Below are 27,522 nucleotides of genomic sequence, written 5' to 3' on the forward strand. Positions count from 1 at the left end.
CTTTCAGGGCACCCCCTGCTCTGTGCCTCAGACATTTACACTGACATCCTGTGTTAAGTGAGAGAAGTTGCAAAACAAAAAAAAAGAAAGAACAGAAGACAAAACTAAACTGCATGAAAGTGATTCATAAAGTAATGCCGTCCTGCTTCCTGACAAACGCTTGAAGACAAAAGTTTAAAAAGTTTCTTAAAGTTGCTGTTCCCTCTTTTCAGATCTTCCCCCAGTTTTTCACACTTGCTTACGTAATGTCTGATCCAGCCCATTGACTTAACACTCACACAAGCTGAGACATACAGACGTTTTTCATCTGTTCACTTAGCCCTCCCTGATTTTTTTTTTTTTTTTGGTTCCTCCTCCCTCCCTCCTTTCTCCCACTCTCTTCCCTGCATCTTTTGCAGGAGAGCCGGAGGTTAGTTTTAGAATGTATTTCAGCAGCGGGCATCCAGCTATCTCCCAGTGGATCACATTCCTTATAAAATGCACCCTCTTGGTCTTTATCACTGATTTGCAGCTTGGCAGTGCCATCACAGGTAAGAGCTGTCCTTTCATAGTCGCCAACTGATCTTCATAACTTCTCATTGTTGGTGTTGGAAAGTTTAGTTGCTGGCTGTATGGGCTGAGTTGGGAATGTGCTGTGCAAGGGGTTACTCTAAACCCTCTCTTTTTCCATGCAACTCTGCTGACTAGATGTCCGCTGGTATAGGGAGCAAAGCAAAGTGAGGTGGCCTAGCAGGGGGGGGGAGAGGAAAATTTAAAGAAGTGAGTAAAAGTAGCGGTGCACTGGACAGTTCCTTTTAGGAAAAGTTTGGAAGAAAGCGCATTAAAAACACTTTGGAGCTGTTCACTGGCATAGACAGCTGGCTCTTCAGACTTCTGTACATAGTTTGGTGTGTTTAACCATTTTTGGTTGATGGTAAATCTGGAGCAGAATTTGTGTATTTATTAATTCCTGTATGCCATAAACCGTGCTCATACTCTGATATGGCCATCACTTGAAATATATAGGGGGCTCTCCTAACTCTATACGTTCTTCCCTTTCATCTTCTTCAAAGTTCTTTATCTTGAAAGTAAAGTTTGTCATTGAGGATCATAGACCAGATAATAGGCCAAAGAAAACTGGTTTTGGCAAAGTTACTGCAAAGTCTAGAGAGTCATCATCAAGCCCCATGCTGTGATACATATATATCTAATTGTTCCACCCTGTTCTCTACATACCTACTATTAACCTAAAGAAGGCTTAGGGAGAAAGAGTGCAACGTTCTGAAAACTGTTACAATGTGGTATGATGAAAGAAGATGCAATGCTTCGATGAGTACTAATGTCTTGAGTATGACTTGGCATGTAGGGTTCAGGCGCACAGTCATAGTATTGTTGGGGTGGTGGTGCGGTGCAGGATTCAGGATATGATGCAGTAGATGGAGTAACCAAACTTTACAATATTATAATTACAATATTTACAATTTACATTATTAACAGGGTTTTCTGAGTTATTTCTTTTATATAGTTTTGGGCTCCCTCATGACCAAAACTATATAAAAGAAATACACTTACTGCAGCGCCAGACCGCCATTTCGGCATCTGACAGGTGATGCCAACTACCAGCAGGCCTGGTGACGTCCCATAAACCTGTCACATAGGCTTGTAATGTAGAATTGGTGTTATTGATGATGTCCCTATCGGCCTCCCATTGGCTGCAGCCAATGTAAACAAAAGACCGGAGGGGCCGGGTAGCCGTGGCAAGGTGAGTGTGTTTTTTATTTTATACACACTTCGTCACGCCAGACCGCCACCAATGTTAAAAATGTCAGAAAACCCCTTTCATTGATAGATGCAGGAATGTAAATGAATACTAATAGTATAATAATAATGGTTACGCAATTAAACCTATTTGTTTATAATCGCCTGCCGCTAATTACAGCTAACTAGATCCTAAGGATAAAACTTTGTGCACCATAGGGCTTCATGTCCATGGGCAAAATTGAATCGCGGTATCCCCGCGGGTCACCCGCAGTTCAATATGCCCATAGACAAGCATTGGGCATCCGCAGGTAATTAAATACCTGCGAATGTCATTTTATCCCAGCGTGCGGATCGCACGAGCGGGATAAAAATCGCAGCATGTTCCATTCTCTGCGAATTCCCGCATGGACGGCTTCCATTGAAGTCAATGAAAACCATCCGATCCACGGCATACCCACAGTTGACACTGCAGATGTGCCGCAGATCCACACGAGAGCAGGAGATTGGGGGGGAAGGGGAGGAAGGAAGGCACTGCCCACACACTCCGTAGTGCCGTAGTGCAGGAGAAAAGAAGATCTGTCTGGGTCGGAGAAGACTGCATCTGGACAGTTGAGAAAATATCCATGGCTACGGGCATGGGTGGATTCCGCTGCTGGATTCTATACCTGGAATCCGCGTGTGCCCGTGAACATGGGGCCAAAGAAATTATTCTCAAAGAACCGTATCAATAACAATCTATTACTGTTTCAAATAATGTCTGGTTAAGAAATATACCTTGCAGCAACACTCTTTTCTCTTAGAGATTAACATTTCAACACAGTCTTTCAGAAAAGCTTGTTCTCGTATTTATGAACAATGTCCCTTTAAATAACACAGTCCATAATCCAAGTTCAAGCATCAGAAATGTGCTAAATGTTAGTGTTTGCAATATGAGCCCTATCTCCTATAGCAGACCTACTAATGCACTGTCTTTAGCCCTTCCCTTGGTGTGCACACCTATTGTCAGATTGAGGCCGGCCTCACTTACCATATGTTGCATGGGAGTACTCACTTTGACTGACCCAGGCTAGTCCAGGGTAATGAGTGTACCACGACGATTCCCATAGATCCTTGTCACTGTCCAGGTGTCCCGCTGGTCTGTAGACACCACATTAGCTCTCTCTCTCTCAGCCCCAGACACCAGGCAGTCTCTAGACACTGCCCTTTCTCAGCAGCTGCAGCAGTTTCCCCTCACAGGCAGCAGCTCCTCAGCTCCCCAGCTCCCCCTAGGCCCAGCTTCAGCTGCACCTCCAGCTCACTATGCTCAGCACTATCCACTGAGACTCCGAACAAAAAGGTCTGCTTTATAACCCAGGCTCCAGTCTCTAGAAAGTTCCTACTGAGCATGCTCACTTGCAATGTGCTGAAATTTGGCACATATTTTAGCACACACTATGATTTAGACACAAGTTATAGTCCATCTCCATGCAATATTTTAATTCTTTAGGTTATACCCAGTATGGATTTGTAATATGGCGCCCATAGACTGCCATGGGCCTATACTGTACTGTTGTGTGCCTCCAATTTTGTATTTAACTTTTTCCCTCATTCATATGGAGTATGTAAGTAAGTATACAGTGGCAATTGGATTTACCATATAGCAGCACATGTAATGCCATAATATAGAACCATGGGAACTCTGTGTGCCAGCACACAGACTTTGCTATGTTCATAGGTCATAATAGTCATGGTAAAACAACGCCTTGAAATTCTGCTTAGGGCTCACTTACATGAGTGTATAGGGGTTGTGTATTACGCACGCATATAATATGCAGTACACAATTAAATACATAACCTGCATATTTACTGCATATTTTAAACCCTCGTAGCCTGCAATGCATGTACTGTGCATCAAAATAGGACATACTGCAAGTTTTTTTTGCCATGCGCATAATATGCACATGTAAAAAAGCATGTCTGAATGGCCCAATGTAAATTAATGGGCTTTTAGGACTGCATATAATGTGCCAGAAAAATACATGCCTAATGTGTGTCAGGAATCGAACCAAGGACCTCCTGTACTCCAGTCACTATCTCTCACTACTGAGCCATCCAGCCTTTGAACAGTTTTCCTGCATGACTCTCTGCCATGTTTCCAGATCCTGAAAACCCAGCCCCTATCCTAACCCCGCCTCTGTTCCTAATTAGGCTCATTATAAAAACTTGACCCTGCCACTGCACCAGCACGTGATTATTGTGCTTCACAAGCCTTGATCTAGCTCCACTGCTGCCTGCTCCTCTGCTGTCTTAACTGAGACCTCCTGATGCTGACTTCTGGCTTCCCTTCTGACTACGCTACCTGCCTCCTCCATTTGTTCCGGGATATGAGACCTCCCATTGCTGACCCCTGGCTCTTCCCTGGCTACTCTCCAAACCTGCAGCTGCTATACCTGAGGCTCCAGCTTAGTGCCTGAATGCTACAATATGTAACCCACATACATCTGTGTGGGCCCTTAACTGGAGTTACTAGATAAAGATGCCTGCTACTTTAATATTAGAGATTAGATGAGATTAAAGAGAAAGTTTCACCTATATTTTTTTTTTACTAATTAAATTCACATAGTTAAACATTTTCAATTTTTCTATTTTTTTATTTTCTGATTGTAGGTTCTTTAAAAATGTGATTGCCTGTACGTGGCGTTCGTCTTGCCTAAACTGCAGTTAACAACGTTTAAAGAGATGCTTTACAGCAGCCTAATGGGCCATAGACATAATGGACAGGAGGGGAACTATTGAGTTCTATAGGAGAGTATTGTGAGTTCTAATCTATGCAGTGAGGGGGAGGAGGTAACATAGTAACATAGTATGTAAGGCCGAATGAAGACATTGTCCATCTAGTCCAGCCTGTCTATCCTACTGTGTTGATCCAGGGGAAGGCAAAAAACCCCAAGGCCAGAAGTCAATTAGCCCTTTTGGGGAAAAAATTCCTTCCCGACTCCCTAATGGCAATCAGACTGTTCCCTGGATCAACCCCTAATAGTTCCTACCTGCCTATATACCAGGATTGACACTTAACCTAAAATTTATATCCTGTAATATCCTTCTTCAGAAAGACATCAAGTCCCCTTTTAAACTCCTCTATGGATTTTGCCATTACCACTTCCTCCGGTAGAGAGTTCCACAGTCTAACTGCTCTTACAGTAAAGAACCCCTTTCTGTGTTGGTGATGAAACCTACTTTCCTCTAATCGTAGCGGATGTCCTCTTGTTACCGTCGCAGTCCTGGGTGTAAACAGATCATGGGAGAGATCCTTGTGTTGTCCCCTCATGTACTTATACATGGTTATTTGGTCACCTCTTAACCTTCTTTTTTCTAGAGTAAATAGTCCCAATTTGGATAGCCTCTCTGGGTATTCCAGTCCCGTCATTCCATGTATTAGTTTAGTCGCTCTTCTTTGAACCCCCTCAAGCACTGTGACATCTTTCCTGAGCACCGGTGTCCAGAATTGTACGCAGTATTCCATGTGAGGTCTGACAAGTGCCTTATATAATGGAAGGATAATGTTTAGAGATGAGCGAACGCGTTCGTCCGAGCTTGATATTCGTGCGAATATTAGGGTGTTCGGGATGTTCGTTATTTGTAACGAACACCATGCGGTGTTCTGGTTACTTTCACTTCCTTCCCTGAGACGTTAGCGCGCTTTTCTGGCCAATTGAAAGACAGGGAAGGCATTACAACTTCCCCCTGTGACGTTCAAGCCCTATACCACCCCCCTGCTGTGAGTGGCTGGCGAGATCAGGTGTTCGCCTAATATAAAAGTCGGCCCCTCCCGCGGTTCGCCTCAGATGCGGTGTGAGTTAGATGAGGGACAGTGCTGTTTGTACCGGAGCTGCTGTAGGGAAAGAATTGGTAGTTAGTGTAGGCTTCAAGACCCCCCAAAGGTCCTTATTAGGGCCACTGATAGCTGTGTGTTGGCTGCTGTTAGCAGTGGCAAATTTTTTTTTTCTCAAAATCGCCTCTGCAGACCGTTGCACCTGGCATTAGGGACAGAAGTGCTGCATAGGCAGGGAGAGTGTTAGGAGTGAGTGTAGCCTTCAAGAACCTCAACGGTCCTTTCTAGGGCCATATTTATCCGTGTGCAGTACTGTCCAGGCTGCTGTTAGCTGTGCTGCATTTTTTTTTGCTTCTCAAAATCGCCTCTGCAGACCATTGCACCCTCCATTGATACTGCAGGGAAAGAATTGTATAGGCAGGGCCACAACACAGTTATTATTCATAGAATATACTCAGTGCTGCCTTTTGGTGGAAAAAAACTGAAAACAAATCTATTTGTCCAGCCTCTGTCCGTCCTTACGGGCGGTGGACACGTGTGAGCTGCTTGAACAACATTGCTAAATCAGACGCACCCAGCTACGCTTTACTGCTGGCTTCGCCATTTGCTTTCCTTAATTGGGAAAAAAATACCTGCTCTCCAAGAGTTATAATAACTCAGCTACCCTCACGTTCTGTGACACATAAGCAGGGACACAGCACAGTTATTAAACTTCTCATGTTCATTGAATATACGCAGTGCTGCCTTTTGGTGGAAAAAAACTGAAAACAAATCTATTTGTCCAGCCTCTGTCCGTCCTTACGGGCGGTGGACACGTGTGAGCTGCTTGAACAACATTGCTAAATCAGACGCACCCAGCTACGCTTTACTGCTGGCTTCGCCATTTGCTTTCCTTAATTGGGAAAAAAATACCTGCTCTCCAAGAGTTATAATAACTCTGCTACCCTCACGTTCTGTGACACATAAGCAGGGACACAGCACAGTTATTAAACTTCTCATGTTCATTGAATATACGCAGTGCTGCCTTTTGGTGGAAAAAAACTGAAAACAAATCTATTTGTCCAGCCTCTGTCCGTCCTAAGGGCGGTGGACACGTGTGAGCTGCTTGAACAACATTGCTAAATCAGACGCACCCAGCTACGCTTTACTGCTGGCTTCGCCATTTGCTTTCCTTAATTGGGAAAAAAATACCTGCTCTCCAAGAGTTATAATAACTCTGCTACCCTCACGTTCTGTGACACATTAGCAGGGACACAGCACAGTTATTAAACTTAGATTATTCATTCACTAGAGGCAGTGGGGCCTTTCGTTTTCCAAAAAGGGAAAAAATTATATTTGGCCTGCAGTCTTGCGCCAATTTATTTCCTGCCTGTGAAATCAAATCACTGGTAATACAGCATGCTGAGGGGTAGGGGTAGGCCTAGAGGACGTGGACGCGGCCGAGGACGCGGAGGGCCAAATCAGGGTGTGGGCACAGGCCGAGCTCCTGATCCCGGTGTGTCGCAGCCGACTGCTGCGCGATTAGGAGAGAGGCACGTTTCTGGCGTCCCCACATTCATCGCCCAATTAATGGGTCCACGCGGGAGACGGTTATTAGAAAATGAGCAGTGTGAGCAGGTCCTGTCCTGGATGGCAGAAAGTGCTTCGAGCAACCTATCGTCAACACGCAGTTCTGCGCCGTCCACTGCTGCAAATCCGAATCCTCTGTCTGCTGCTCCTCCTTCCTCCCAGCCTCCTCACTCCACTACAATGACACCTGCTCAGGAGCGGGAACACTCCCAGGAACTGTTCTCGGGCCCCTGCTTAGATTGGGCAGCAGCGGTTCCTCTCCCACCAGAGGAGTTTATCGTCACTGATGCCCAACCATTCGAAAGTTCCCGGGGTCCGAGGGAAGAGGCTGGGGACTTCCGCCAACTGTCTCAACAACTTTCTGTGGGTGAGGAGGATGATGACGATCAGACACAGTTGTCTTGCAGTGAGGTAGTAGTAAGGGCAGTAAGTCCAAGGGAGCAGCGCACAGAGGATTCGGAGGAAGAGCAGCAGGACGATGAGGTGACTGACCCCACCTGGTGTGCAACGCTTACTCAGGAGGACAGGTCTTCAGAGGGGGAGTCAAGGGCATCAGCAGGGCAGGTTGCAAGAGGCAGTGCGGTGGCCAGGGCCAGGGGTAGAGGCAGGGCCAGACCGAATAATCCACCAAGTGTTTCCCAAAGCGCCCCCTCGCGCCATGCCACCCTGCAGAGGCCGAGGTGCTCTAAGGTCTGGCAGTTTTTCACAGAGACGCCTGACGACCGACGAACAGTGGTGTGCAACCTTTGTTGCGCAAAGCTCAGCCGGGGAGCCAACACCAACAGCCTCACCACCACCACCATGCGCAGACATATGATGGCCAAGCACCCCACAAGGTGGGACGAAGGCCGTTCACCGCCTCCGGTTTGCACCCCTGCCTCTCCCCCTGTGCCCCAACCTACCACTGAGATGCAACCCCCCTCTCAGGACACAGGCACTACCGCCTCATGGCCTGCACCCACACCCTCATCTCCGCTGTCCTCGGCCCCATCCAGCAGTGTAGTTCAGCGCACCGTTCAGCCGTCGCTTGCGCAAGTGTTCGAGCGCAAGCGCAAGTACGCCGCCACGCACCCGCACGCTCAAACGTTAACCGTCCGCATAGCAAAATTCATCAGCCTTGAGATGCTGCCGTATAGGGTTGTGGAAACTGAGTCCTTCAAAAGTATCATGGAGGCGGCGGCCCCGCGCTACTCAGTTCCCAGTCGCCACTACTTTTCCCGATGTGCCGTCCCAGCCCTGCACGACCACGTCTCCCGCAACATTGTGCGCGCCCTCACCAACGCGGTTACTGCCACGGTCCACTTAACTACGGACACGTGGACAAGCACAGGCGGGCAGGGCCACTACATCTCCCTGACGGCACATTGGGTGAATTTAGTGGAGGCTGGGACAGAGTCAGAGCCTGGGACCGCTCACGTCCTACCCACCCCCAGAATTGCGGGCCCCAGCTCGGTGGTGGTATCTGCGGAGGTGTATGCTTCCTCCACTAAAGCACCCTCCTCCTCCTCCTCCTCCTCCTCTGTCTCGCAATCAAGATGTGTTAGCAGCAGCATGTCGCCAGCAGTCGGTGTCGCGCGGTGTGGCAGCACAGCGGTGGGCAAGCGTCAGCAGGCCGTGCTGAAACTACTCAGCTTAGGCGATAAGAGGCACACGGCCCACGAACTGCTGCAGGGTCTGACACAGCAGACCGACCGCTGGCTTGCGCCGCTGAGCCTCCAACCGGGCATGGTCGTGTGTGACAACGGGCGTAACCTGGTGGCGGCTCTGCAGCTTGGCAGCCTCACGCACGTGCCATGCCTGGCCCACGTCTTTAATTTGGTGGTTCAGCGGTTTCTGAAAAGCTACCCACGCTTGTCAGACCTGCTCGTAAAGGCGCGCCGGCTCTGCGCACATTTCCGCAAGTCCCACACGGACGCTGCCACCCTGCGCACCCTGCAACATCACTTTAAGCTGCCAGTGCACCGACTGCTGTGCGACGTGCCCACACGGTGGAACTCTACGCTCCACATGTTGGCCAGGCTCTATGAACAACGTAGAGCTATAGTCGAATACCAACTCCAACATGGGCGGCGCAGTGGGAGTCAGCCTCCTCAATTCCTTTCAGAAGAGTGGGCCTGGTTGGCAGACATCTGCCATGTCCTTGGTAATTTTGAGGAGTCTACCCAGGTGGTGAGCGGCGATGCTACAATCATTAGCGTCACCATTCCTCTGCTATGCATCTTGAGAAATTCCCTGCAAACCATAAAGGCAGCTGCTTTGCGCTCGGAAACGGGGGCGGGGGAAGACAGTATGCCGCTGGATAGTCAGGGCACCCTCCTGTCTATTTCTCAGCGCATACAGGAGGAGGAGGAGGAGCATGAGGAGGATGAGGAGGAGGGGGAAGAGACAGCTTGGGCCGCTGCTGACGGTACACCGGCTGATTGCCTGTCATCCTTTCAGCGTGTATGGCCTGAGGAGGAGGAGGAGGAGGAGGAGGATCCTGAAAGTGATCTTCCTAGTGAGGACAGCCATGTGTTGCGTACTGGTACCCTGGCACACATGGCTGACTTCATGTTAGGATGCCTTTCTCGTGACCCTCGCGTTGCACGCATTCTGGCCACGACGGATTACTGGGTGTACACACTGCTCGATCCACGCTATAAGGAGAACCTGCCCACTCTGATTCCCGAAGAGGAAAGGGGTTCGAGAGTGTTGCTATACCACAGGACCCTTGCGGACAAGCTGATGGTCAAATTCCCAGCCGACAGCGCTAGTGGCAGAAGGCGCAGTACCGAGGGCAAGGTAGCAGGGGATGTGCGTAGATCGAGCAGCATGTACATCCCAGGCAGTGCAACAGTCTTTAAGGGCCTGGCCAGCTTTATGGCTCCCCACCAAGACTGTGTCACCGCTCCCCAGTCACGGCTGAGTCGGCGGGAGCACTGTAAAAGGATGGTGAGGGAGTACGTAGCGGATCGCACGACCATCCTTGGTGACGCCTCTGCCCCCTACAACTACTGGGTGTCGAAGCTGGACACGTGGCCTGAACTAGCCCTGTATGCCCTTGAGGTGCTTGCTTGTCCTGCGGCTAGCGTCTTGTCGGAAAGGGTGTTTAGTGCGGCTGGGGGAATCATCACAGATAAGCGTAGCCGCTTGTCAACCGACAGTGCCGACAGGCTAACACTCATCAAGATGAACAAAGGCTGGATTTCCCCAGACTTCTGTTCTCCACCAGCGGACAGCAGCGATACGTAAGCAATACGTAGGCTGCACCCACGGATGGAAGCTACGTTCTCTCTCACCATCCAAAACGGGGACATTTCTGCTTCATCAATCTGTGTCTAATATTCCTCCTCCTCCTCCTCCTCCTCCTGCTCCTCCTCCTGAAACCTCACGTAATCACGCTGAACGGGCAATTTTTCTTAGGGCCACAAGGCTCACTCAAATAATTTTTCAGAACAATTTTTATAAGTTTCAATTAGCTTAAAAGCGTTGGAACTTTAACTTGAACCAATTTTTCGTTACACTGGGCTGCCTCCAGGCCTAGTTACCACTTAAGCCACATTAACCAAAGCGATTCACCTGCCATCTTGGTTGGGCATGGCCAATTTTTACTGAGGTACATTAGTACTGTTGGTACACCAATTTTTTGGGGCCCTCACCTACAGTGTAATCATAGTAATTTCTATGTTCTTCGCCTGCACTCATGGTACAGAAAGGTGTGTGGGGTTGGCCTACACTTTAGCTACATAAATGTCACTTGTGCCTTGGCTATACTAAGGCTACTGAAATGGAACTAAGACTGCGCTCCCGCTATACTGCTGCTTCAGAATTGTTACTGGGGCCTGTCTTGAGTGCTACTATTGCTTACATGGAACGAAGACTGCGCTCCCGCTATACTGCTGCTTCGGAATTGTTACTGGGGCCTGTCTTGAGTGCTACTATTGCTTACATGGAACGAAGACTGCGCTCCCGCTATACTGCTGCTTCGGAATTGTTACTGGGGCCTGTCTTGAGTGCTACTATTGCTTACATGGAACGAAGACTGCGCTCCCGCTATACTGCTGCTTCAGAATTGTTACTGGGGCCTGTCTTGAGTGCTACTATTGCTTACATGGAACGAAGACTGCGCTCCCGCTATACTGCTGCTTCAGAATTGTTACTGGGGCCTGTCTTGAGTGCTACTATTGCTTACATGGAACGAAGACTGCGCTCCCGCTATACTGCTGCTTCAGAATTGTTACTGGGGCCTGTCTTGAGTGCTACTATTGCTGACATGGAACGGACACGTGGAGAGGACACGTAGTGCCTCAAAAACATCCCCCTCCTCCTCCAACAGGGAAAACATTGTTGGCAAATGCCTTTGCATTGGTTCGTCTGGTGGCAGTCCAAGACTTTCACCTTTACCGACACTACAAGAGAGCCCCCTCACCATCCCCCCGCCACGGCCCACTTAATCCTGGCCACATTCCGAAAACCAACCAAATACAACCGTGCTACTAGGTCCGCAGTCACCACCACATTACCACCAACGCGGTTACTGTTAAGGTGCATATAACCACGGACACGTGGAGAGGACACGTAGTGCCTCAAAAACATCCCCCTCCTCCTCCAACAGGGAAAACATTGTTGGCAAATGCCTTTGCATTGGTTCGTCTGGTGGCAGTCCAAGAATTTCACCTTTACCGACACTACAAGAGAGCCCCCCCACCATCCCCCCGCCACGGCCCACTTAATCCTGGCCACATTCCGAAAACCAACAAAATACAACCGTGCTACTAGGTCCGCAGTCACCACCACATTACCACCAACGCGGTTACTGTTAAGGTGCATATAACCACGGACACGTGGAGAGGACACGTAGTGCCTCAAAAACATCCCCCTCCTCCTCCAACAGGGAAAACATTGTTGGCAAATGCCTTTCAATTGGTTCGTCTGGTGGCAGTCCAAGAATTTCACCTTTACCGACACTACAAGAGAGCCCCCCCACCATACCCCCGCCACGGCCTACTTAATCCTGGCCACATTCCGAAAACCAACAAAATACAACCGTGCTACTAGGTCCGCAGTCACCACCACATTACCACCAATGCGGTTACTGTTAAGGTGCATATTACCAGTCTGACTGGGGCATGCAGACACCTTGACAGAATGAATAGTGTGTGGCACATAGGTTCCCCATTGCTATGCCCAGGTGTGCAGCTCCTGATGGCGGTGGCACAGGATTATATTTCTCATTGCTTCTGTACAGCATTGTGGGCTATCGCCCCGCCCCTATTAAAGAGGGTCGCTACCTAGCCGTGCCAACCCTGTGCAGTGTGTGCCTGCGGTCCCTCGTCGTGGCAGACGCACTTCTAAATAGACATGAGGGTGGTGTGGCATGAGGGCAGCTGAAGGCTGCGCAGGGACAGTTTGGTGTGCGCTGTGGGGGGGAGGGGGTGCGGTTGGGCAGCATGTAACCCAGGAGAAGTGGCAGTGGAGTGTCATGCAGGCAGTGATTGTGCTTTGTTGGAGGTAGTGTGGTGCTTAGCAAAGGTATGCCATGCTAATGAGGGCTTTTCAGAAGTAAAAGTTGTTGGGAGGGGGGGGGGGGGGCCCACTCTTGCCGGTATTGTGGCTTAATAGTGGGACCTGTGAACTTGAGATGCAGCCCAACACGTAGCCCCTCGCCTGCCCTATCCGTTTCTGTGTCATTCCCATCACTTTCTTGAATTGCCCAGATTTTCACACATGAAAACCTTAGCGAGCATCGGCGAAATACAAAAATGTTCTGGTCGCCCATTGACTTCAATGGGGTTCGTTGTTCGAAACGAACCCTCGAGCATCACGGGAAGTTCGTTCCGAATAACGAACACCCGAACATTTTGGTGTTCGCTCATCTCTAATAATGTTCTCGTCCTTCGCCCCTATACCTCTTTTGATGCACCCCAAGACTTTATTTGCCTTTGCAGCGGCTGACTGGCATTGGTTACTCCAGTTTAGTCTATTATCCACTAATACCCCCAGATCCTTTTCCATATCACTTTTCCCTAGTGGTACCCCATTAAGTGAATATTTGTGACATCCGTTCCTCTTGCCCATGTGCATAGTCTTACATTTTTCAACATTGAACTTCATTTGCCATTTTTCTGCCCAAGCCCCCATCTTATCCAGGTCCGTTTGTAGCCGCACATTGTCCTCCGTTGCATTAATTATATTGTATAATTTTGTGTCATCTGCAAATATTGATATTTTGCTGTGCAGCCCCTCTATCAGGTCATTGATAAATATGTTGAACAGAGTGGGGCCTAATACTGAACCCTGTGGCACCCCGCTAGCGACTGTGGTCCAATCAGAGTACGAACCATTTATTACCACCCTCTGCTTTCTATCGTTGAGCCAATTTTTTACCCACTTACACACGTTTTCGCCCAGTCCGAGCTGCCTCATTTTGTATATTAGCCTATTATGTGGCACGGTGTCAAAGGCTTTAGAGAAGTCCAGATATACAAGATCAATAGATTCTCCCTGGTCCAGCTTAGAGCTTACTTCATCGTAGAAACTGATCAGATTTGTCTGACATGAGCGACCCTTCATGAATCCATGCTGGTGAGGAGTTATTCCCTTAATCTCCTTGAGGTACTCATCGATGGCGTCTCTCAGAATCCCCTCGAAAATTTTTCCCGTTACTGAAGTGAGACTTACTGGCCTGTAGTTACCAGGCTCACTTTTGCTCCCTTTTTTGTAAATTGGAACCACGTTGGCAATGCGCCAGTCCAATGGTACTACTCCGGTCTTGATAGTGTCTACAAATATTAGGTATAGCGACCTAGCTATCTCGTCACTTAGTTCCTTTAGTATCCTTGGGTGTAATCCATCTGGGCCCGGTGATTTATCAATCTTAGTTTTCTTTAGACGCTTCCGCACCTCCTCCTGCGTTAGGTATGAGATATTTTGTGAGGAGTTCGTTTTATTCCCCTGCACCTTGTGTGGCATTTCCTTTTCTTTGGTGAACACACTTGAGAAGAAACTGTTTATTAGATTTGCTTTCCCTTCGTCATCATCAATGATTTCTCCTGCATTGTTTTTTAAAGGGCCAGCGCTCTCCCTGCAAATCCTTTTGCTGTTTATGTAGTTGAAAAATAGCTTCGGGTTGTTTCTGCTCTCTTTTGCGATCCGTCTTTCCGCCTCCTCCTTGGCAGTTTTAATCGTGTCTTTGCATATTTTGTTTTTTTCCCTGTATGATTTTAGCGCTTCTTCGCTGCCTTGTTGCTTTAGTAGTTTGAACGCTTTCTTCTTTTCGTTTATTGCCCCTCGTACCGTCTTGTCGAACCACATTGGTTTCCTTTTAGCTGAGTTTCTTTTATTTTTAAAGGGAATGGACTGCTCACATGAGGCGATTAGGATCCTTTTGAACTTTTCCCATTTTTCCTCCGTACTGATATTTTTGAGGATGTTGTCCCAATTAATGTTACCGATAGTAGTTCTAAGCTCATCAAATTTTGCTTTACTAAAGTTTAGTTTCTTTGTTACTCCCTGATAAGGCTTCCTATTGATTGACAGCTGGAAGTTGATTATATTGTGGTCGCTGTTCCCCAAGTGCCCCTCAACCTGCACCCCCTTTATACGTTCCGGTTTGTTAGTTAGCACTAGGTCCAGAATGGCTCTCCCTCTTGTTGGTTCCTGCACAAGTTGGTTCAGGTAATTGTCTTTAATTACTCTCAAGAACTTATCACCCCTGTGAGATTTGCAGGTTTCGTTCTCCCATGTTATATCTGGGTAATTAAAGTCCCCCATGATAATTACTTCGTTGCGCTTTGACACCTCTTCTATCTGCCTTAGTAGTAAGTCTTCAGTTTCTTCTGTTGCTTTTGGTGGTCGATAGAAGACCCCTATCAAGATTTTGTTATTTTTTCTTCCCTGTATTTCTACCCACAGAGATTCCACCTGTTCGTCTCCTACCCCTATATCCTTAGTAGTACCAGGCTGTGGTAGCTGTGAGCTGTGACCATTATGAATGGTGGATCCTGTGTTATATATGTGTCACCTTTCATTATAATCCTGGCAGTGATGATAATGAGATGACTTGTGAGACGTTTGCTCTACGGCACAGGTAGTGCCATGCTGTGATGAGGCTTAACATTAGGGTGCATTTTCATGGGTGAATGTGTTGTAGATCAGTAAAAATCTGTCCTACATTGTACTTGTTTTCCTGGGATCTGCAGGCATGTATGATGCGTTATGCTGGTAAAAATGCGCACTTTGAATCAATGTATATGCGTTTTCCCATTCATTTTCTGTGGGTCTGCTGGAGATAGCCCAGCGCTTGTACTCAGCTATTTCAGTCAGCGCCACTGAAAATAAATGGAGCGACATCATGCATACTCAACCGCCATTCAATTCATTCCCTACGTAACTGCGAGTGGGTGCAGCAAGCCCACAGTGGCAACAAGAGAAGGGCATGAAGACCTCCACGAATCTGACTTGTAGCATCTATCATATGGATCTCCTTCATCTATCTCATATGGAAAGGTGAGATGTCAATAGTGGTGCAACCCATCTAAATTGAACTTGCCATCACCTATGAGCATCATAAATGTACGGTGCCGAACAGGAGCGTAACTGAAGGCTCAGGGGCCCAGATGCAAAAGGTGATCTGGGCCCCCCCCCCTCTATCTGTACCCGTACCCATACCTAAACCATGCAGAGGCATAACTTGAAGCTTCTGGGCCCCAATGCAAAACCTGTAACAGGGCCCCCAACTATAATGCTTTATTCATAGTACTGGGCTACCTATATGGAGAAGAGAGGCCTTATAGGCCCCCTAAGGCTCCTGGGCGCGGGTGCAACCGCATCCCCTGCATCCTCTATAGTTACGCCCCTGGTGCTGAAGAGTCTAGGGATGTGCTATACTTACCAGGCTTCCCGTTCCTCTGCTGTTATTTGGTCGGCACGCAGACAGTGCAGCAGACTGTGACATACGGACTGACTCCTTGAGACCTGTCCTGTAAGCTCCATAACTTAGTTTATGGTTCTCATAGGGCAGGTTCTGAAGAGTCTTGGGATGTGCTTTGCATATTTACCGGGCTCCCTGTTCCTGTGCTGTCATCTGGTGAAGTTGGCATGCGGACTGCAGCGGACTCATCTGTGCATGCGCCTGACTCCTCTGGACCTGCCTTTGTAAGCGCCATAGATGATAACAGGTAGCCTTTAAGTTCCTCCAAAAAATAAGTGCCACCAGAAGTGCGTGTTGGCAGCTTGTCTCTCTTTGCCCTAGGTAGGATGTACATAGTGTGCATATTTATAGGAGAGCTATTTGTCACCCATATTATGACCTTGGCCAGCATTACATCCATCCAATGTAGACTTTCAGCAGTTTGATGGGTTAAGGGGTTAACCACCGGATATCAACTCAAACCATCATACACGAGTACGATGCTTCCAGGTCGGGTCTGGAGTCACACAATCGGGCCAGGATGCATCTCTGAAGTCCGTACATTAAACGGATGAAACAAAGACAGTGTTGTTTGCCCCCTTATTGAAAACTTTCATCAGCTTTACTGGATAGGCTGAGTCTTGTCTTTTTCCTCCTGCAGCTGTTGAAACATTACATCAGTTTGTATCATTCTGAGTCCTATAACAGGACCGGTCACCATCTTTTGTTCTTCTTTTCACATTACTTTCGTTCTGCACACAGTCTGGCTAGTTGTATGCGGGTTAGACTTACGCAGCGGCGGCTCGAATGATGAAAAGCAGATAAAATTTGGGAAATAAAACCAGATAGTAGAACAGCTGGAGTAAAAGTGTCCCAGTACAGTGACAAGCGTCTACATGCCGCCGCCTGCGAGCGGAAGTCCTGTGTATGTAAGATGCGTGCGGCCAGAATCTCTGCCTCGTCATTTTATATCAGCACTTAGGCGTATTTTCACGTACATCTGTGAAGCCATTTTCATGGGCACTGCGCTAATTCCTGAAAGGCTATAGAATGACTCGATTTATATATTTCACCTCAGAATGCCACATTTGCAGCCCTGTTTCTGTAATAAATCGCAGCTCTGCAGATTAAATCCTTCATGATATGAATTAAAGGGGTTTTCGGGGACATTAAAAAAAGTTTAAAATTAAGAAAAATTGAATACTCACCTGTGAGGCGCTGAGCGATGGGCACCGGCATAGGCTAGTGTTCAATTTTTTTACTTTTGGGTTATATTTCATCACTTTTTAAATTAATTTCACAAATGTTTCACCAATACATATGTGTAAAAAACACTATTTCTTTTTATTTCTCCAAAACATAAATATCTATATTATTATTCTGGTGGTTTAAAACACAGCCTGCAAGACAGCATCAAATAGTATATATTTTAAAAGCGGTGACAGCAGAGACGATGTCCCCCCGCCTTCCTGACTCACTCACCCCCTAGGTATCTCCACACATTTTTTGGGTGCTCTCCTTAAGAAGAGGCGACACCCTCTTGATCCACGTCACAGGCCACTCGCCAGCCAAGCCAGAAACCTACTACATACTGATGAGGGGCAAACACCCCGAAACAGCTGTCTGTGAATGGTTTTCTGGCTTAGCTTCCTATTCCCATTCATTGTTTTACAGACTTGTTAAAGAATCTAACATTGATTTGAAGGAATGCTGCCATCCAACAGGTGGCGCTGCCACAGGTATTGTTCCATCTTCCTTATTTGCATACATTACCCAGAGGAGACTGCATTGCCATATAAATCTCCTCACTCACCTCTCACATGTCTTTTTACACCCCTTCTGGATGCTCTCCTTGGGGAGAAACAATGCCCCTCCCCACCCCCCCAGATCCACTCACCCCATAGGTGTCTCCACACACTTTTTGGGTGCTCTCCTTGACTCAGATAACCCACAAATACCTTCAAGTCTTCATTTTAAAGCTTTTAAACTTTTTTTATTGTCCCAAAAAACCCCTTCAATGTATCTGCTCCCACTACTAGGTCATTGTACACAGGCTATGCTGCACAGGTACAACACGTGGCAGACTGATAAAATATGGGTCAATTTGTGCCCTCAAAACTTGGCACACAGCCAGGAGATGGCTAATGTCTAAGAACTTGTCTCAACATACGCATTAGAGTTTAGTGGTCCGAACCAACCGACGACTCTCCAGTGTGTATGGGCGCAGGCAGCTCAACTCCCCCTGACAGATGATGGCGGAGGAAAGAAGGATCGGGGACATTGAATTTAACAACTGATCCTTTAGTACCCAGGAGATAAGACCGCCACCAGAACCGTCTTACTGCAGTTTACCTCCATAAACACATGAACGCTGGGCTGATGGTTGATGAAAGGTATGGGACTGCTTAGGTGGCATCTAAAGTAATAGTATTAATAAACCTTAATAACCCGGAGTGTGACAATGTGAGGTGCAGAGATAGCAGTGGCACCAGCGCCATAAAACCTGAGGGAGCTCAATGTTCCGTGGCGCTGCTATCGCTAAATTTTCCCATCTAGTGTGGATTCACACTGAAACTGATCCACGGAAAACTTGTCCCGTGATTTTATGCTGCACTCCGGGGTCACGATGATAATTTCTATACAGGGAAGCTCCAATCGTGAAAGGGACAGGGCTCTAATAATGGGATCATTCAGTGTAATTGTGCAGTGGTCTCCAACCTGTGGCTCTTCACAAAACTGCAGTTCTCAGCATGGGGCTGTTGGGATACGCTGGGAGCTGTAGTTCTTTAACTGCTAAAGAAACAAGTCTGGAGAGCAGCTCTTCGCATCTACAATCTTCCTTAGCCAACAGGAGCATCACTCTATAACTTCTGCAAATAAGGAAGATGGAACAATGCCTCTGCAGCGCCACCTATTGGATGGCAGCATTCCTGCAAATCAATGTACAACTCTTTAACAAGTCCTTAAAACAATGGTTGAGAATAGGGAACTAAGCTAGGAAACCATACACAGACAGCTGTTTCGGGGTGTTTGCCCCTCTTCAGTGTGCTGTAGGCTTCTGGCTTGGCTAGTCAGAGGTCTCTGATGTGGGTCAGGAGGGGTGTCGTCTCTCCTAAAGGAGAGCAGCCAAAAAGTGTGTGGAGACACCTAGACGGTGAGTGGCTTAGAGGGAAAGGGGGGGGGGGCATCATCTCAGATGTCTTCTCACACCCCTTCTGCGTGTTCTCCTTGGGGAGAGACGATGCCCCCCCTAACCCACTCACCCCCTAGGTGTCTCCACACACATTCTCTCCTTAAGAAGAGACGACACCCCTCTTGACCCTCTATAACTTCTAGAATGTTTTAAGGCATATGGACAAGAGATATTTGGATGAGATGGTCTTAATCAGTCAGATCTAGATATGTTGGGGTTTTAAATTAGTCAGTATCTTTGGTGAGTATTTAATATTGGATTTAAAGGGGTTGTCCAGTTTTAAACTATTGGTGGTCTATCTTCACGATAGGACATCAATAGTAGATCGTGGGGGTCTGCCACCGGGGACGCTGTCTGATCAGCTGGTATTTAGGCCACTGCACTGATTTCTGCAGGAAGCAGACAGCTCTGTTCCCACTGCAGCCCGGAGACCACCCTACTGGTGAGGGTCCCGGGCAGCAGCTCCCGCCAATCTACTATTGATGACCTATCCTTACGATAGATCATCAGGAGTTTACAACTGGACAAGCCCTTTGACTTAAAAGACAATATAGAAATAGGCGTAGAGTAGCTACAGCATTCCCCCAGGCCACTGGTATTTTACAGGAAGACGGTCACAATCCCAAGGACAAAGGATCTGGAGGCTCATTGTACAATTCTCATTGTCTGGACTAATTGTGTTCTGGTACTTCTGTCAGCAGGACGATCAAAGGCTTGTCTCTCTCCACCACTGTTTACTCTGCAAACTCCGGAAGTGTTATGTAGGTGACGGCTATATTTATGTTGGGGGCATTTCCAGTAGTAAAGTTTTACTTGAGTGGAGGACATGATTATAAGTCAATATACACCCAGGTGCCTGAACTTCGGAGTACTTGATGAATTGATTCTTAAAACAAAATGTACTATTTGTGGGAGACATATAGGGGTGCCATGGTCCTTATGTCTAGAGACCCACAGAAAATTCCTAGGATGCATTGTGAAAACTTTAAGGCCTCTTTCACACAGGCGTTGCAATTTTCGGCCGTCCACATGAACAAAAGAAAGCCGCGACCATGTCGTGGCTAAATCCCCCGCTTTCTCGCCCATTCAGATGGCTGGGCTGTAGCGTATACGCCGCAGCCCGTAATTATGTTGGCCGGGGGGGAGGGAATTTAGCGCTGCTAAAGTGTTTCCCCCTCCCTCCCTTTGCCGGCTGATCACGGCAATAGAAGCTCCCATAGAAGGCACTCACCTCTCCCACGACTCCTGCTCTTTGACGTGCCGGCTGCCGGCCAGCTGACGCATGCGTAGAGTGGAACCGGCAGCCAGGGAGTGACATTTCTGTGTGGGGCAGAAAACAAATTGCGGCCGTCTGCCTAGGATTGCGTTTTCTAACGCAATCCTATGGCAACTTCCACAGGCGGAAATTCTGCGGAATTTCCACCCGCGTGCAGGGGGCCTTAAGTGAATGTATCCTCTATAGATTTTTCCTAATTAGAACCAGAAAATGATATTGTTTTAAATTTTTCCAATCTGTTTTTTTTCCTAATTGTAAGGTTTTTATTCTTTTTTTTTTCCTATACATGACTATTAAGCGGCTATTTTTCCTGGGCTGCAATTAAAGGGGCTTTTAGTGCTGAGTTCTGCAATTAAATAGATTATTAGTGCCGAGTTTCCCAACACTAAACTATAAATGACCTGCCCTATGTGTCAGGAGGGGTCATCCAAAGCTGATCGGTTGGGGTCCAATGGTCAGGTGTTGAAAAGCCTGCATTGCTTCGTGGGATCGCTATGGCTTCTTCTCATGCATGTGACATCATGTTCATTGGCCATATGGTCAGAGAGCAGCTCAGACCTTTTCAAGTTAGGGCTCCTTCACATGGGCAATCACGATTTTGCCGCGATTTTTGAGCGTCAGCAATGCTTTTTCCTGACAATAATCTCGCATCGTTGCCGCCCGCGATTTTTTTTTTTGTGCAATAAAGTCACGTGAAAGTCAGTACGAGTTAGGCCGCCTGCAGACAAGCGGGTCGGATCCGGCAGCGAGAATTCTCGCCGCGCGATCCGACCCGAGCGCCTGCAGGGACGAGCGCGTACTCACCCGCGCCTGGCGGCCCCGGCTCTTTCATGTGCCGGCTGCCACGCAGCCGGCGCATGCGCAGACCGGAGCCGGCGGCCGGGTGAGTGCGTGCCCTGCAGAAAATTAGAACATGCCGCGGTTTGTTTGCCGCGCGAGATTTCGCGCGGCCAAACCGCGGCCGTCTGCATAGGAGTGCGTATTTTAATGCACTCCTATGCAAACTTTCAGCGGCGGAAATCCCGCGAGAAATCCCGCGGCGGGATTTCCGCTCGTGTGCAGGTGGCCTTAAGAGGAGATGTCTTTATAGCAGTTGAATATCTATCATAGAATTCTCACGTGATCTGGACTTTATGCTTCTCTTAATACATCCCAGAACTGTGTTTGCCTTTTTGGCTGCTGCATCATATACGTATAGGTGCAGACCTACCATACCGTATGTGTAGGAGCTCAGGGGCCCAGGAGGTAAGAGGGGCCATTGCTACTTTTAAAGCAGCTTCCTATTGTATTTTAGATTGCATGCAAACAACTGGGCTCATTGTTTTTATTGCTGACACTTACTGGTGGGCTGTCAGGGCAGCTTCACAGGGGCGTATTTGCACTTGCAAAATTTACATGCGCAATACACAGAGAATTTGATTTCAATGGGTTTGTACACATTTCTTTACTTTTGTGTGCATTTGCACACCAGGGGTCCCCATAGACGTCTATAGGGGTGGTCAAATGCATGCACAATAGGCAAGGACATGGGCAATATGCTGCGCAATTCTGCTGGGAAAGGAACACATCTGGAACTCATTACACTAAATAGCCTTTTAAACTGGGGCATGTTTGTCTGTCGTGCGTAAATGAACATGCCCTGCGGGCGAGAAAAAAGTATGGTAAAATATGCCAACACGTACACAAAAAAACCTCATTCATAGCGTAAATACGTAGCGCTGAGGCTTGCCCTTGGGAAGCTGCCCTTGGGCCTCCTGTCCATGGGCGATATATCACTGCCTTATGCGCGGCGATAATCCGGCCGTGAGTAACGCAGTGAACACTTTAATAGACTTAACTATGGAAAGCGCAGCCCGGCATCCACGAGCGAAGAATCATAACGAATCTCCGCTCGCGGGATTTAAATCGCGGCATGCTGTGATTTGCCACGATTCTCCACGGTGAGCCTATCTATCAGATAGGCTCACCGCGGAGACCTGTCAGTTCTCTCCCCTGTGGCGGAATATCGCTATTCCGTCACGGCCGTGGACAGGCAGCCTTAGGCCGCCTGCAGACAGCCGGGTTGGATCCGGCTGCGAGAATTCTCGCAGCGGGACCCGACCCGAGCGTCTGCAGAGAGCAACGTGATACTCACCTGCTCCCGCGGCCCCGGCTCTTTCATGTGCTGGCTGCCGGGCAGCCGACGCATGCGCAGAGCGGAGCCAGCGGCCGGCGAGTGACGTTTCTGTGCCCCACACAGAAATAGATCATGCCGCGATTTGTTAACGCAATACTATGGCAGCTTCCAGGGGCGAAAATTCCGCGGGAAATCCCGCCGCGGAATTTCCGCCCGTCTGCAGGTGGCCTTAAAGAGGCAGCTTTTTGATGAGCTCTTGCACATAACAGCATAAGGGCCTTCTGCTGCTCGTATGTCCAACTCACAAGTTGTCACAACACAAAAGTCACAAGAAAAGGTTTGGATTTCTTGCAACTCATATTGCAGTTGCAATAACTTATAAGCCGCGTCGCAGTGCAACCCCAATTACATGCGATAAAAACATTACATCGTGTCACTCCTAAATTTGCCACATCACCCTAGCCTAATGCAATGAAGCACGTCTAAAATTTTTGAAAGTGGGATGTTTCTGGAGCAGATATAGTTTTGTTCAAAGCAAATTCCATGAACATGTCCCATCTATATGCACAGACCCGATAGGTGGCACTACAGAGGTATTGTTCCATCTCCCTTATTTGCATATTACCCAGAGGAGCATGAATGGCCTCATAAGTCTCCTCACTCACTCACTTTCTATGTGCTCTCCCTAAGGAGAAAAGATAGCGTTCCTCACTCTTCATCACAGGCCTCTCACTAGCCAAGAAAGAAACCTACTACACACTGATAAGGGGCAAAGCCTGAAACAGCTGTCTGTGTATGGATTCTGGCTTGACTTTCAATTCCCAGTCATTATTACAAGGCTTGTATAGAGAGTCTAACATTGACTTGCAGGAATGCTGCCTTCCAGTAGGTGGCGCTGCAGAGGTATTGTTCCATCTTCCTTATTTGCATATTACTCAGAGGAGCATAAATGGCCTTATAAGTCTCCTCACTCATCTTCTAGGTGCTCTCCCTAAGGAAAAAACATAGCGTTCCTGACCCTGACTTTATATGGTATTCATAATCCTTACAGGGCCATTAAAGGGAGCTGCAAACAATGAGTGGGCCCTAAATTTTTGAATTTTTTTGCATAAGACTTGCGTGCAGTCTGTGGTGGTCTGGCTAGGTTCACGAGTTCACATGGAAAGTGATTTGCTGAGTGGACCCTTTGAGTATAATAAATTCCTCAGGCAGACTTCTGAACACACGATGTGCACTAAATCATCAGCGGTTATTCCGGTTCCATGCAAAGTCTAAAAGAAGGATTTTTTTTTTTAGCCTTGATGTTTTTTCTGACTTGGCTTCTGTCGGCTTGTGTATGTGGAATTAATCAGCAATAGAAAAAAAGTCTGTTTTTTGACAAAGTTTGTCACTGAAATAGTTAACTGGCGAAATGATTTAATAGGCCGCCCTCATGTTCAGCAGCACATCGGGCTCTTGACCTCATTCTGTCTCCTCCCTCACACCCCTCCGAACACAGCCAAGGTTTTTACAAGCTCCCTAGTGGGTCAGCTCTGTGGTCACTTGTGATATAATAGGATCTGTGTTCTGCACTTCTCTCCGAGATGGGTGTGACTTTGTCCAAGAGACAGGCTTTTTTAAACCTCTCAATCTCTGTTACAGACAAATGGGAGAAGGAGGTTGTACATTTATTAACCCTCTCAGTTGTGCAAAGTTCCAAAAAGTTCATTGCATTTTCATGAGAGGCCGTTACTTAGATTTCATGTTCACAAAAATATCTAAAATGTCTCTTAACAGATGCCTGCCGCCTCTTACATCCGTTAGAACACTCCGTGCAAATAATGAGGGCTCCTTGTACGCAATTTATTACTCCAAGTAGTTTATAATGGGCCTCTCACCTAGTGCTACTAGATAAAAATAAAAAATAAATCTTGTTATTTGTATAGTGCCAACTTATTCCGAAGCACTTTCAGGTAATTTATTAAACCCCCCCCCACACCAAGCTGAGTACTCATTTTGCTGACCTCGGAAGGTTGTCCATCCTACCAAGTCAACAAGGTTCCAAGTCAACCTTGAGTCAACTAGCTGAACCATACAGGGATTGACCTCACAACCTTCAGGTCGTGAGCGAGAGCTTAGGGCTGCATTTCTGCTGCCTTAACACTCTGTGCCACATGAGGCTTTTCCATCACTTGGGGATGCAATTTCTAGACCTCCGGTGAACCTCTTAAGGGACACATTCTTCACTTGACCATATACATTAGATTACAGCAGGACTGGACAACCATCTGATGAGTACAGGGGCCTCTGGACTCTTTTTTACCAACGGAAGCTGAGGGAGTGAAGCATGGCTGGCCTTTGCTAGGTGGGACCCGTGCGGTTGTACAGGGTGCCCACCATCAGCTTGTAGAGGGGGCACCAGGAGGATGTAGGCTTACGGGTGATCGAGATGATCTTCTTCCTTTGTGCAACAGCGTCCTGTGGAGCTATATGAATCATCATCCATCTTACTCATTCTCCTCCCCTTAAATGTTTCGTGGCGTTGCTATCCGCCCACCTGTGCCCTCCCTAACACAATCACTTAGTTCTGCTAAGTTTATGAACTTGATTCTGTGCTAGTATTTATGTTATAAACTTGGTTCTGGTTCTATATCTGAGTACTGAGGTTCGTTTATGCTGTGTTTATGTTATAAGCTTGGTTCTGGTATTGCATCTATGTAATGAGTTTACTTTTTGTAGCTGCATTTATATTATGAGATTAGTTCTGGGGCTATATTTATGTTGTGAGCTTGATTCTGGTGCTGTATTTATTTTAGAAGCTTGGTTCTGGTATTCAATCTATGTAATGAGGTTGCTTTGTGCTGTATTTATATACTGAGCTAGTTTCTGGTGCTGTATTTATGTACTTAAGGCCCAATGTCCATGGGCGGATTTGATTTGCGGAATCCGCGCAGGGCACCCGCGTGGGAGATCCGCAATTCAAGCCGCCCATAGAGAAGCATTGGCATCCGCAAATGAATTAAAGCATGTGGATTTGTTTTGTGGACCTTTTGGTCCGGAAAACAAATCGCAGCTTGCTCCATTTCTGTGCGGTTCCCGCAGTCAATGGAAGCCGTCCGATCTGTGGCCCGGATCCTGCGGGAAAGCAGTACATTTAAAAAGCAAGATTAAATCTGTACTGCGCATGTCAGACGGAGCACCGTGCGGACCAGCCGCAGTACAGATAACCCGGAAGTGGAAAGGTCCGCGTGGATGCCACCGACTTCCTGCACAGGTACACAGGGTATTCGACCGCAGGCAGGGTGGGATCCCCACACACGGAATCTGACCTGCCTGTGGAAATTAGCCCTAACTTGTTCTGGTGCGGTATTTATGTTATGAGCTTGGTTCTGGTATTGTATCTATGTAACATGGTTTCTTTGTGCTGTATTTGTTATGAGCTTGGTTCTAGTACTCTATTTATGTTATAAGCTTTGTTCTGTTACAATATTTATCCACTGAGTTCCTCTGGTGTGGGTATGCTACTGTTGCCCTGTCTGCCCCCGAGAACATTCAAGCAATTGTTATCTTGTTCAGAACCCGAATGCTAGAAGATCACAATGTTAGAGGGGTCCTCTCATGTAGACATCCTTTTTGCAATGAAGTCAGCTGATTGGTGCCAGCAATCAGCCACACTTACGATGCTTCTGGCCAGACATTTCCCCCACAATGTTGGCACTGCATGGAAATGTAGCACTGCAGGGCAGCCAGCTGCATGATGGGCTTGGTCGGCCACAGATAAAAGGAGGAGCCCCATGTATGGTGCCCCATTGAGCTCCACAGTAGGGTGAATGCTGCGCATGCATGCACAAAATTTCGCTGCAACTTGAAGTCCTGTTGCCCTGGGCTGCCCTGCCAATCATGGCCAAGGGAGAGACATTAGACAGCACTTACCAGTGAGGACTAGAGCACTTGCCAGGCCTGGGACGGCCCGCTGGGCACTTGCAGAATGATTTGCATATCGAAATAAACTACTGTTTCTCTACAAACAAAGAACTATAAACAGAAAGAAAGGTATGTGCCCACATGTTTGTAAATGCCCTGCCGAGCACTGTGGGGCATTTAGTTGGCATATTTGTTCTGACAGACCCTAAGGGCAGTATATTACAGCTTCTGTATGAGTCTGCTATATTGTTTCAGCACTTCTGTAAGGCCTCCTGCTCACGGGCAGACATTTGCTGCGAAATCCGCGGTGGGCGTTTGTACCACAGCGATTACCACCCATAGTATGCTATGGGAAATCGATTCTTCCTGCACACTTGCGGAAACCAGTTGTTGTTTCCACAATCGGAGGAAAATCGCAGAATGCTCCATTTTTGCATGGATTGCTTCTATTGAATTCAATGGAAGCCGTCCAATCCGCGGCCCTTCCGCAATTGACATTGCAGAAAGTTTTCGGATTTCGTGTTATCGCTAGGCGATGATGCGGGAAAAACTGGAGATTTAAAAAAAAAAAAAAAAAAAAAAAATCTGTACTGCGCATGTCTGACGGCAACCATCCGCAGTACAGATGAAAACAAAAGTAAGCAGGTACGCGCGGACGCCGCTGCTCGCAGGACCGTATTCCGCTGTGGGATTCTGTATGCGATATCCGGCTATGCCATATGCTGGAGGCCTTAGTCGAATGGCGCACAATTTTTTTGTTCTATATTGGCTACTATGATGGAATATTGTGCTGACAAATCTGCAATAACCATTTTGCCCCTGTGGGTTAGTTAACTCTTTGTTTTGCAGACGTGTGAGGTCCCACAGTGTAGGGAGATTAAGGCCCAATGTCCACTTGCCCGCATGGATTCCACTGCTGAATCCCGTGGCGGAATCCATCAGTGCCCGCGGACATGGGGAGGAAACATTTTCTTACCTGTCCAGATCCAACGCGGATCTCCTCTGTGCCGGACGGATCTTCTTT

At 47.6% G+C, this 27,522-nt stretch overlaps 1 protein-coding gene across 1 annotated transcript in view; it reads left to right on the forward strand.

Moving 5' to 3' along the window:
- Positions 1-378: 378 nt before the first annotated feature.
- Positions 379-27,522, forward strand: part of MRC2 (mannose receptor C-type 2) — a 100,377-nt gene continuing 73,233 nt past the window's right edge. The window contains exon 1 of the mRNA XM_066587527.1: positions 379-530. Within this exon, the coding sequence (XP_066443624.1) occupies positions 422-530 (109 nt within the window). The 5' untranslated portion in view covers positions 379-421. The remainder of the gene's footprint in view (positions 531-27,522) is intronic.

Source organism: Eleutherodactylus coqui, chromosome 13, assembly GCF_035609145.1.
Source record: "Eleutherodactylus coqui strain aEleCoq1 chromosome 13, aEleCoq1.hap1, whole genome shotgun sequence".
Lineage (NCBI taxonomy): Eukaryota > Metazoa > Chordata > Amphibia > Anura > Eleutherodactylidae > Eleutherodactylus > Eleutherodactylus coqui.